At 62.5% G+C, this 12380-nt stretch overlaps 1 protein-coding gene across 1 annotated transcript; it reads right to left on the minus strand.

Moving 5' to 3' along the window:
• Position 1: 1 nt before the first annotated feature.
• Positions 2 to 6925, minus strand: LINJ_17_0530 (conserved hypothetical protein; the record flags this gene model as incomplete). The annotated part of the gene is made up of 1 exon (XM_001464675.2): positions 2 to 6925. A coding segment is annotated over one exon (6924 nt), but the record flags the coding sequence as incomplete, so codon positions are not given.
• Between the last annotated feature and the right edge of the window lie 5455 nt (positions 6926 to 12380).

The raw sequence follows: 12380 nt of genomic DNA on the forward strand, positions 1-12380 counted from the left end.
GGAGACATAGCCCAAGTTGCCTCGGGTGGCTAAGGTCAAGCCGCAGCAGCACTATGGCCTCTGATGCCTGCTCCGCTGAATCCTGCGCCGGCCTGCCGAAGGTCGCGGTTCGGCCGCTAATGTTCACCTCGTACGTCACGTCGTCCTGCACCCCGCGCAACCCGACCATCGGCCTCATCGTCGCGTTGGCGCGCCGCAGTGTCGCAGGTTGGAGCACCGGCAGATAGCGAATACCCCATACGCCGTCCTCGTCGCTGCCGTCGTCTGCCTCCGCACTGCCATCACGGCCCAGTAACGTAGAGGCGAAGGCAAAAGCCGCGTCACCCAAGGTATGCGGCAGCCCCAGCTGAAACAACTGTGAGAGGCCAAAGGGCGATGTCGCAGCGTCGGCACCGTCGTGCCCAATCCCCTTCTTCCTCCCGCGTGCGGCGCTAGTGCCAGCGGTCAAACCCGCCTCAGCGCCCGGCGCGCCATCGATGATGCGGGTCGAGATGAAGTCGCCGTGGAAGGGGCACACGCCAGTGGTATGCATTGCACCTCCTGTAGAGCTGCCGTCTCCCGCCCGATCCGTGTACACGCCTGCGGCCACCGCCAACGTCGGTGTGGACGGCGAAGAAGCCCGCGGCACTGCCATGAACAGCGGCTGCGACACCTCGCGCGGTGACAAGTGACGGCCTGCCTTGACCGTGAATGATATGCACCGGCCTGGCAAGGAGGCAGTACTCGCTGAGGTGTAGGATGGGTTGAACCACCGTGTCGTCGGTGATACCCACCACGGCGTCACGCACCGCCCGCCGCTGAGCCGCTCCACCTCGCGCGCACCGCGCTTGACGGTGTCCTCCAGTGTCGCAGGGTCGATAAGGCGAACCTGGCTCTGCCAAAACTGCACGTCTTCGCGAGACGACTGTGGCTGCCGCTTCGTCCGCGGAGGCGGACGAGGGGGTTTCCGCCATTTCTCTTTCAAACCGTCACTTTCCGTTGCCGGTGCTCCCTCGGTGTGCAAGCACAGCGTGATGCGCCCCTTGCCGGTGTAGCCGTCGCACTCGTGGTCCATGGAGGTTGTTGCGGTCAGGTAGGCGGAGACGCGCTCCACCTCGTAGTGGCCCTTCAACGTGCACATATGCCCCTCCATCCGACCAAAGATGCTGCGAGACGGCACAAGGTCGTAGTGGAGGTACACCGTGCCAACAGGGAGCTGTTCCAGCACGAGCACCCCACCGCCAGGGCGAGGATGCAGACCGAAGTAGGTGTGGAACGCCGCATGCGCGGGGGCGTCGGCGGTAGAGCCGTCGGAGGGGAAAAAAAAGGCCGCTGCTTCGCCGTTGCTGTAGTTGTGGATGCTGCGCAGACTCATGCGCGCCTGTGTCGCACCATCCACAGCCGCAGTCGCACCGGGGCCCGTCATCTCCGCTTCCAAGTGCCAGTTCTGCGTCGAGGACGTCATCAGGATCGTCGCGCGATCAGCCAGAGTCACGAGGCGATGCGAAGGCAAATTCTCTGTCAGAACAAACACCTCCACTGTGTCGTGGTCGACAAGAACGCGATGCTGCGCCTCTGATGCCGCTGACGCAGTGCGCTCACTTGTGCCAAGGCCGCTCACGTACTCGCCTGAGGCTGTCAAAGACGGCGGTGGGGAGGCGGCATCTGTAGGTAACGGGAGAAGCCGGTAGACGGCCCAGCGCACTGTCACGACGCCGAACGGCAGGCCATGCACCAGCGTCTCCGCCTGCGTGCCCTGATCAAAATGGATTCCCGTAAAGTTCGCGTCCGCCGTCCACACCGTGTTCTCGTCCGTCGCCAGCGACATCACCTCCCACTGGCCAACAAACTCATGTGCGATCTCGCGCGGGATGGGCACAGCCTGCAGTGCCGCGGTGTCGCCGCACACATACAGCTCCTTCTCCACCACCTGCGCGTGGAACACGTCGAGCATCTCCGTAAGAGCCACCGGCGGGCACACGTTCGGGTTCTCGGGATCCGGCAGAGAGTGCGTGATCGTGTAGAGCCCCGGCGTATGCAGCCCTTTGATGAGAACCGTCGAGCCGCCTCTGTCGCGGGCCACGGCAGCCGGGTGAAGGGGCAGCGGTTGAAACTCGACGTTGTCCATGAGCACCTGCGATCCAACCGTGATGGAAGCGGCCGGGACGACGCTCGTGACAGCCCACCGCGCCATGGCCGGGTCTGATGGGGCGTCCACGTGCAGGACGGCGCTCTTGCCGACAATGTGCCGCGCCCTGGCGAAGGGATACGTGTTGGCGGGTGTAGTGTAAAGCTTTTCCATGGTGATGATGACAGGCGGTGCAGCGGCGGCCTGTCGCTGTGCCGTGTCGCTTCTACTCACTGTACCACGACTGCTGCTAGTGCGGCTCGGCCGAGACTTGGGCGTCGCCGACGACGGCGGCGGCACCACCTGCAGCGAGTCGGCTGCGTTGTGACTGAGCACGACAAGGGCCGTGGCTGGCAGCGGACTCGGATACACGCGCCTTACTAGAAACCAGTCACGCTGCTCTGTGTGTGTGATGTGGTTAGCGACGGTCAGCTGGCAGAGCGCCTCGCTGGCATTCGCCGGCGGCGCCGCCGCGGCCCTGCCGTAGCGCTCTGGAGTGTGATAAAGCACCGAGTGCGTCGGGTGGTGCTTCTCGACCGTCATGACCGCGGCGTCAGGGCACGCCCACGTGAATTCGTAACCGTACACGGAAAACAGCTCCGGGTAGCGGGCGAAGGTGTACTGCGGGGCGCAGAACGGCAAGACAGCTACAGCAGGGGGCGGCGGTGGAGGCAACACCGTGCCGTAGCGCTCGTCCTCGCGGACGACGCCGCGGGGGTTGACAGCGAGAACGGCAGCGGAGCCCGGCTTCTCCACGCACATGCCACGCCGCACAAACTCATGCTTCTCGGCCTCTACTTCGGCGCTCAACCGCTCAGGAGAGCTCCGCACGACATAGTCCATCAAGAACAGCGATGCGTTGCCCACCCCCGCGACTCTCAGCCGGCGCGCCTCTGCCTCGTGCAGAAGTGTGTATGTCTCTTCCAGCTTGGTGTCGAGCTGCTCATCGAGCTGGCGGCGGCGACGGCGGCGTGCTTGCTGCTCCGCCAGCTCGGCAGCACGCTCTGCCGGCGACGTTAACGTCTTACGTGATTCGGACGCCTTGTTGGCATGGTACTCACCCCAGAACGCGCCCTCGGCCTCTACAGTCTCGCTGCCGGCGGTTGCGGCGTCGACATCCAACTCCTCAGTGCCGGCACCGCCCGTCGGCGTGTCTTCCTGTTCCTGCTGCACGCTCATGCCGGTTCGCCTGCGTAACACCATTGGCCCGTCATCGCCCGCCACGTAATCGTGCTGCGTGTTCCAGAGCTGGTGAGCAACCGCATCCTGAACAGGGCGCAGGACCATCTCGAAGTAGTTCTGCTGACCTGTGTAGTTGAAGGAGTACCCAATGTCGGCTGCAAAGCCGACAACGGGTATCACACGGCGATGGCGGCGGTGGCGACTGACGACCTTAGCCGCGTCCGTTGACGCGGATGCAGCACCTACAGACGCCAAGACCGAGGCGTTGACGCGAGTGTAGGCGACCTCAGTCAGCGAGGGCAGTGCAAACACTTTAGCATGCGGATACGAGATGCGCTGGTGACGGCCTTTTTCGTGAAAGACGACGTCAGGTGGCCGCTGGCATCGCCGCAGCGAGTATGTCTTCTCCACTGCCGCGACGAGGTTGCGCACAGACCACACGACATCACAGTGGTGATACGCCTCCACGCCGCACGCCATCAACGCTGTCACAGGTCTAGATGCGGCAGCCGCAGTCGTGAGGGCCAGCGGGCTCCCACCATCCACGGCGGTCGTGATGATCTGCGTCTCCTCCTGCTCCTCGACCGGGATAGTGCGCTGTACCAGGTACGGCGGGTGCCGCGCCGACACGCACGGCGGCACGAGCCACTCCGCTACCTCATCCTTACGCACCTCACGCGGTGCCACGAGCAGCACGCACCCCTCCTCCGTGTAGATGGGCGCGAACGCCGGTACGATGGGCGGGGGTGGGAGGGGAACCACGTATATCTGGTACTCGACGTGCGTGTCCGGGCACTGCGACGTGTAGGCAAAGGAGTGTACCGCTCCGTCGATGACGACGGTCAGCGACAGTGCTTCGCCAGTGTCCTGCGCGACAAACTCGAGGGTGCCGTTTGGCAGCATGCGTTGCACGTTGGGCACGCTGTTCGTGTCCAGCTCCGCTGTGAGCTGCTCATCCACTGACAGGACGCGCAGCGGGGGGCTCGAGCGCCAGTAGCCGGTGGGTGCGTTGTTGCTCAAAACATCTGCGCCGCTGCTGCCGCCGCCACGGGGAGCACTTTGGCGCTGCTGCGGAGCTGCGGGAGAAGTTGAAGAAGCTGCGAGCGGCGATGTTAGGTCTGCGAGAGCACGTGGAGCCGACACCACCCAGCGCCGTGCATGCATAGGCAGCTCCACGGCGACCACGCGCGGGTAGCTCGCCAGACGTCGTACCACCAGCAGCGGGCGAGAATACACCTCCACAATGAACAGTCCAGAGGCTGCCGCCTTGGCACTCGCGGTCACTGGGATGACTCTGGTGTAGAGTGGGTCCAGGTTTGCCGTACCAATCAGCCGCTCCTCGCGCACGGCAACTCGCGCCACCCACACCACCTCGTACACGCCGCGATGACTCATGCGTACAGAGGCATGCACCTCGCTGGCGTCCCGTTGCGCATCGGGGGCCGCGACACACACGGCCAGCGAGGCGGCGCCCGTGTCCTTCGCTGTCATCGACGTAGCTGGCGGACTGCTGCGTGCCTCGCAGCGGTAGGACCCTTCGGGCGCTGCCTCCGCAAGCTGCTGTGGGTCGGCGAGCCACGTCGTATTCGGCACGGTAACCTCCAGCTTCGGCTCCACTCGCATTCGCAGGAGCAGTTGCCGCAGAATCAGCGCCGACACGTCCTGATGCTCCCCGCACGCCGTCGCTGGCCCAGGGGTGGTGATGTGGGCCTGAACCGCCCACACTTCGCGCCTCTCCAGGACGACAGGATCACAGACATCGTCGACGTCGCGCACAAGGTAGGCGACAAGGTTGCGGCCGAGAAAGAGAGGCACCAATGCGCTGCCGGCCTCGCCATCCCCGTCTGTGTCGTCGGCTTTCCGAGCTGGCGCAGACGTGTTCGTGTACGGATTGGCCAGCACGCGAGTGGGATGCTGTGGCAGCGGCTGATCGCGCAACGGTGCGTTCTCCCAGTAGCCGTAGTAGGCCAAGGGCCGCCGGCGGCCGAGCACAGCGCCGCTGCTGCCACCACCGACCAAGCGGTGTCCAGCTCCACCGAACCACCCAGCACCGCTGGCCTCAGCGCTCGCGCTACCAGCAGACTCCAATGATGACGTGGGGGAGGCGGAGTGTAGTGGGTAGAACGGGTCGAGGGCGGCCATCACGGCAGCACGCGCCATCGTGCGGTTCGTCAGTCGCATGGAGCGTCGAAACCCGAAGTGTGGCGCAGGGTGGACAGACGGCAGCGCCCATGTGCGGTTCAACGGCAGCCGAAGGACGAAATGGCCATGCGCCACGCGCTCAGCCGACGCGGTGGCGGCAGATGGCCAGGAGGCCGTCTCAGCAGCTCTGAAACCCACCGCAGGCTCACCCTGTCCCTGATCTCCGCCCGAAGCTCTGGCCCCACGGGCGAGAAGAGCTGGATCGAGCGGCTGGCGTGAGATGCGGACAGAGACTTCGTAGCGAACGTTCGGCTCGACAGCAAAGAACGGACTAGTAGCAGAGCTGCGCAGCAGGCGACTGTCTGTTGAGGTCGATACCGCGAAAGGCCCGATGTCGCCCCCCGTGCTGCTAGCAGAGTAGTGTGGTACTGGCAGCAGCCGCGAGTGCCGCAAGATGAGCGGGCTGTATGTAGGGGAAGTGCCGGGACCTCTGATGCTGCTGCCGCTATGATGTCTATCAGTCCAAGACCGATCCCCCTGTGGGGCGGCGCTGCCGGCCTCCACGCCCTCCGCGACTACGCTGCGCACTGTCCAAGTCACCAGCGAGGTGGGGGGCACTGGCGGGGTGACCTCGAAGGAAACGGCGAAGGCAACGGTGCCGTCCGCGCCACGGACTCTGCGAATGCGCTGCGACGCGGAAAACGGCGGGTGTGCCGACTGAGGCACATCGGCGCCGTCGGTGTTGTTCGACGATGTTGGAACGCCGCAGTGAGAGCCGAGTCCTACAATATTGATCGGTGGCAGCGCATCTCGCTGCATGTGCAGCGGCGGCATTACAGTCAGAATGTGCGGGCATTTGCACTTGACCACGCGGCTCGTAATGTGAAGCTGCATGTCGGTGTCCGCCGCTAGCAATGCCGTGTCCAGCGTTTCGCTACTCTCCGCTTCCACCTTTCCTCGTGTTGGAACAGCGCGAGCGCCGGTCCGTGCTGCAATCGCCGGATCAGCGGAGGACGCCTCGTGATTGGGGCCTAATCCACTCCTTCGGCCAGCAGAAAGCGATGGGGAAGATGTTATCAGCTTGAGCAGCGCCGCTGGGGAGAGAGCGCCTGTTGTCAGCACCAGCACGTCACCATCTCCATCGTTGTGCTCTGCGACATCTGCGTCTGTCAGGACGTAGCTGGTGTTGTACACCCGTCGGCGGCCCCAAGTGTCGACGGCAAAGATCAGCGCCTGCGGGAACAGCTCCCGCTTCTCGGCTGCGCTTAGTACTTGGAACGGCGAGGCCCGCAGCAGCTCTTGAAGAAAAATGTCGTACAGCTCCGCGCTCCGCAGCAGCGTGCCATCGAACCTGTACTGGCAGCACAGGCTGAGCTTCAGCGTCAGACCGACCGGCAGTGAGAGACTGTGCGGCGTGAGCAACTCTCCAGCCGTGAAGGAGCCGCTGGCCCACGCCACGGACGAGCGGGGGCACGTAAAGTCCGTCGCACACATGGACGCCGTCGCCTCAGCGCTCGCTGCATCGGTGATGCCCTCACCGGCTGATGCTGGATATTGGGCCTGTGCAGAGAGGCCTGCGCGGCGGCCCTCATCGCGTGCGTGCTGCACAGCCGCAGCGACCTCCTCGTCGGTCGGCACGGTCACTGCCACATCGCGGAGATCGCTGGTCACCGCTTCAAATGTGTGCGGCGCGCCGAGCACCAGCTCGTTCAACTCCTTCAGACTTGCGTAGACGTGACTAGCGCCATCGCTACTCTGGGTGCTTCGAACCTGGGAGGAGGAGTGCTGAGGAGCGGCGGCGTGCGCTGGGAGAAGCCCCCACCTACTGCCGATACTGCCACTGCTCAAGTACACACATATCAAGAGGCTGAAGAACAGCGCTGGCAGACGACGTCGGCGCTGCGCCGCAACGCCGCCACTTGTCGAGGAGTGCATTACAAGCATGCTAAAGAGCAAGGTTCGGAAGGGCCAGGGAAGGAGAAGCACGGCGAGAGCGAAGGACGCCCTGTACGTGGTTTGCGTGTGCGCAGACCCAGACGCAGAGAGACGGCCGGATGCAGTCAGCGACAGAGAGCAGTGCCTTGCAACAAACTTCGAAGAAACGGCACCAACACAACACCACACGAAAAGAACGCCTCTGACTGATGCGCGCAGCGAGGAGCGTCGGAAAACGGCGGACAGGATGGATGGAGGAGGGGTGGATGGATCGATGTGTACAGGCACACGCAGAGAGAGGGAGATGATGATTTAAAGCGTGCGTAAGTAAGTGCCTGGAGGCGTAGTAGGGACGGGGAGCTCTTCACCTTTACGTGGCGCCCTTCGACGCTTGTTCGCTACCGCCAGGTCACACCACCAGTTCGAGCGTGCGCGAAATCACGGCCAAACCACAAGCGAAATGCCACGCGAGCAGGGAAGGCTTCGGTGTTCCCCTTCCCCCCCCGCCGCCTCTTATGGCCTCTGCTTGGCCGCCCTCTAACCAGCAGCGCAGTGGCCAAGTGTGGAAGAAAGCGGAGGACGGTAAATCCGCCGCGTAGGCGCAAGCCGCACAGGACGCAAAGGAAAGGGCGAGGGAGAGAGACAGAGACAGAGGCGTGGTCCCTCTGCCTGCGAACACGTCTCAATTCCCGCGGTCCCCGGTGATGGTGCCGCTGTCGCTGGCCCTCTCCCTTCTCCTTTGTCGTTCGTCTCTCCCCAGCGCTGTCTGTTATTTCTTTTTCCGTGTTGCTACTATCTGTTATCGAGGGCGTTTGACTTGACGTCGGGTGAGGATGGCGGTGGCAGTGGTAGCGGAGCGCGTCCACGCGTTCGTGCGCGTGTATCCGAACAGGAAGGCAAGGCGTCGTGCAAAAGGAAATGGTGGGTGAGTCACATGAGGCAAGGGTTGCTGTGGGTGGCGGGGAGCACACCCCCAACGCATAGCACAAGACATTCATGGCAATCATCTTCGCAACCGTTCGTGATGTAGGCGCCGTCGCTCACAGAGTCGACGAGCGGCACGCAAAGAGCGCACGGAGAGCAGCAGTGGCATTCTTTCTTCTATTCCAATGTGAGTCCACTCCTCTGCCAGGCAACGCGAGGTCCACCTCCGCCCTCGAGCCTCCCCGGCGCTGCCACAGGCCACCCGTCGCGTGGCGCGGCGCAGCCCTAGGCGCACGCCGGTGCAGCAGTGCGCCGGCTCAGCCATCTGAGAGCACGGCCTCGGCAGCGGACTCCACCCACACCCCACTCCGCAGGCAGCCTCACAGCCGCTCCCGTCATGCCGGCCACCGCCCCCGGTGCACCCCCCTCGCGGTGGCGCAGGCTCCCTCCACCAGTGGGCAGCGAGGGCCGGGTGACAGATGCCTTCGAGCCACGCCGGCACTCGGCTTGTCATGTCGGCGGCACAAGCGTGCTCGCGGTCGCTGGCCGCTCCGGCGCCGCGCCATCCACGACCTGACCGCCGACATCAGTCGCCGTGCATCGCTCTGGCCCCCGCGCGTCGCCGGTGCTTGGCCCTGTGGCCACCAGAGGGGCGGCTCGGCATTTGGCTGGGGATAGGGCGGGGGGCGGGACCGCCTGGCTTTCTCCCACAAGGAGAGAGGGAGAGTGGGGGGTGCACTGGGCCCTGTGAGGCCGCGCGCCGGGGCGCTGTGGCCCCCTCCCCACCCCCTCACCTCGCCATCTCACCATGTCGTCATGTGGGGAGGGTATAGAGAAAGAAAAGCAGAGGAGCACGTCATGGGCAGTCATGTGTGAACCAGCGCCATCACACCAATGCACCGTCACACACGCGCACTAGCGAACAAGTGACCGCGCGTGTGAGGTCCACACGAAGGAGGGCAGCAGCAGACGCGAAAGCCCCGTGCCATCTGCGTTGTGTGCGGTGTCCTCACAAACTCGTCGAAGCCAAGCAGCGGGTGGACGGTGATTGAGGTGGTGGACGGAGCGGCGGCGCAAGTGACGATAAACAGGGATAGGGGTATATATGGCAGGGGAGCAAGAGACGTGGCGAGTTGAGGGTATCGATGTAAAGGCTCAGGAGAGGGAGAGACACGCGAGCAGGTCGACGGAAGGGCAACTCCTACGCGGCTCTTTTACTCTCACCCCTTCGATGCAGACCGTTTCACAGTCCCTCCCACTTACACGCATCCTTCGCGCTCCTGCCGCGCTGTCCTCCGACGGTTTGTCCGTGGCCACTGCCGTCGCTGAGGAGCATCTGCAGTCTACCACCACATCTCCGCATTCAAGGTTAGCTTGTCCGTACGCGCACATGCATTCCGCTGCCTTCTCCCTTCTCTGTGTGCTCTTCGTCTCCGCTGCTTCGCCCTCCGTTGCTATGCGGTGTGTGCGTGATGGGGCCTGCTTGAGTGCCACGTGATGCACCCCTGCTCACCAGCGTTGTCCCTCTCGCGTGTTGGTTGGCTGGACAATGAAGAGAGCGAGCGCGCGAGGCGGAAAAAAAAAACTGGAAGCGAGCATGAAGTGTGGAAGGAAGAGCAAAAGGAGGAGGGGCATCGGCGGAAGTACTTATGATAACAATGAGCGTACCAGTGCGTCATCGGAGTCCTGAGATGTGCGTCAGTGTGTGGCAGTGGGAGAGAGGAGCGAAGAAGGGCGCGCGTGCACGCGGATGCGCGCAGGCGAACACAACAAACAAAGAAAAGCGTAGCTAAGGCACTCATCTACTTTTTTCATGTTGCTGTGTCTCGTGTGATGAGCTTGGTAGGTGCCTTGAGCAGCACTGCTCAAGCCCCATTTGTGTGTGTGTAGGGGGGGAGGGGGTGCGTAGATAGCTATACGTTTTGCCTGACCTGATGTTTCGCATAAACTCGAACGCGCCTACACAGCAGCCATGCAGAAGCGTGCGCAAGCGAAGTAGATGGGATGGGGGGAGGAGAATGGTGGTGGTGATGATGGTTCTCAGGATGGCGGTGAGAGTGAGCACAGCGAGAGGAGACAGCCGACATCGGCTTGTGCGTCTCCAAAGTGCATATGCGCGCCTTGTCAGCGGACGCGTGCAGCGCCCGAGAGAGAAACAACAAACTAAAAGAGAGAGAAGGAGCGGAGAAGAAATCGTTGGTGATGGGATGACGAGCTGAGGGGCGTGCGTGTGCGTTTGTGGGAGGGGTGAGGGGGGAGGAGGGGTTACGTGTGCGAGAGAGCTTCTCTTGCGGGTTGCACGTCAATAGCCGTGAGAGAGAAAGGAAGAGAGATCGAAGAGGTGTGCACACCTAACATAAGAAAGCACATCCTCGAGCCTGCGTGTCGTCAGCATGTCACCGCTGTTCTCTCTTCTCTCACCTCCTCCGCCCACGTCGCATTCACCGACTGCCCGCTCACCAAAAACGTATATACAGCGCAGTCTCCCTCTTCCGCCTTCCCCTCTCGCGCATCACCTACCCGCTCCACGTCCACGTTGTCTTCACGGTCCCTTTCTCTCACGCACGCACCCCCCCAAAAAGGTGCACACGCATACAAGCGTGTGTGTGGCCAGGGAGAAGTCACCGTCAATGACTGCGAGCCCCAACGCCCAAAGTAGCGCGTGGCACGCACAAGGGTCACAGAAGCAAGGAGACACGCCTGTACTCGCACACGAGCAACGAGCATGTGCCGGTCATCACTGACGTTGGCCTCCCTCAGCATCGGTAGCATCTTTCTTTTGTTGTTTGATGTTGAACGTTTGAAGATAAGAAACCAAGGAAAAGGAAGTGAGAGAAAGGGAGGGAGGGAGAAAGGAGCATGCACGCGGCGGTAGAGAAGAAGCATAAGCCTGATGAGCAGACAGGAGGAGGAAAGCGGCACCTCACAGATACAGGCATAGACACAGAGAAAGGACGGAAGTGGCACAAAACAAACGACAGCATACAAGAAGGCAAGATAGACATAGAGGGGTGGGAGGGGTGTGAATGTGGGTGTGGGTGTGCGAGAGGGCGAGCGAGCAAGACAACTTTGGGTGTGCGTACACACACACAGAGGGAGAGAGCAAAGACGGCAAAGTCCTGTGATAAAAAAAAAACGAAGGAAAAGACGCACTTGACAGAGGAAAGGGGTAGAGGGAGAGAGGAAGGGGGCGTTCGACATCCACAAACCATTCAAGAAACGTACAACAAGCACGGAAAAGAGGCAAAACGCGACCCGTACGGCACACGCGATCAATGTGATGGTGTTGCTGGAGGTTTGGCTAGCCTCCTTTTTTCTTTTACTTGAGGCATGTGTGTGTGTGTGTGCGCGCGTGTTGCGCCCCGCTCTCACACTTGCTGCTGCGGTCGCCCTCTTCTCTGTAATCTCCTCCCCACCACTACTACCACCTTCCTCTTCCTCTTTCCCGGTACACCAAGGCAACACGTCGTGATTGTTCGCAAGGCATGCGTAGGTGCGCGCGTGTCTCTCTCTTGGTCCTTAGTTCACGTCCTCGAGCAAGAAAACCCTGTGCAACCCAGGACCGATTCGGGGAACCGCTGTCTCGCCTCATACACACACACGCAGAGACCCACAAACAGCCCACATCCGTCTCAAACTCACTCAGAGACACACAGACAGACATCGGCAGCAGCAGGAAGCAAAGAGCACATGGAAGATGAAAGGAGAGCGGCCGTGTGCAGCTCGGCAGAAAACAATTTTTTGTTTGAGTGTTCGCGGAGCGGCAACGAAGGGAAGCGGGGCTCGCCGCTCCGCGAGAAAAAGCGAAAGCAGCAAAGCACTTCCCCATCGGGTGGGTGGAGGCGCGTGCGTGTGCGCGCTGACGACGCCAAGCACCTGCTAAAGAGCGCGCCTGTGTGCATCCTTCTCAGTGGGGGGGGGGGGGCATGGGGAGAGGTCGAACGAGTCGGAGGATAAGGCAGCGGTGGGCAGGCTGCGGCGATTCTGCGTATAGGCAGCACACACACTCACAAACACGTCCGCTCTCTCCCGTGAAGCTCGCGTTTGTGAGTGGGCGTGTGTGTGTGGGGGGGGGGGGGGGGGCAAACCA

Source organism: Leishmania infantum, chromosome 17, assembly GCF_000002875.2.
Source record: "Leishmania infantum JPCM5 genome chromosome 17".
Lineage (NCBI taxonomy): Eukaryota > Euglenozoa > Kinetoplastea > Trypanosomatida > Trypanosomatidae > Leishmania > Leishmania infantum.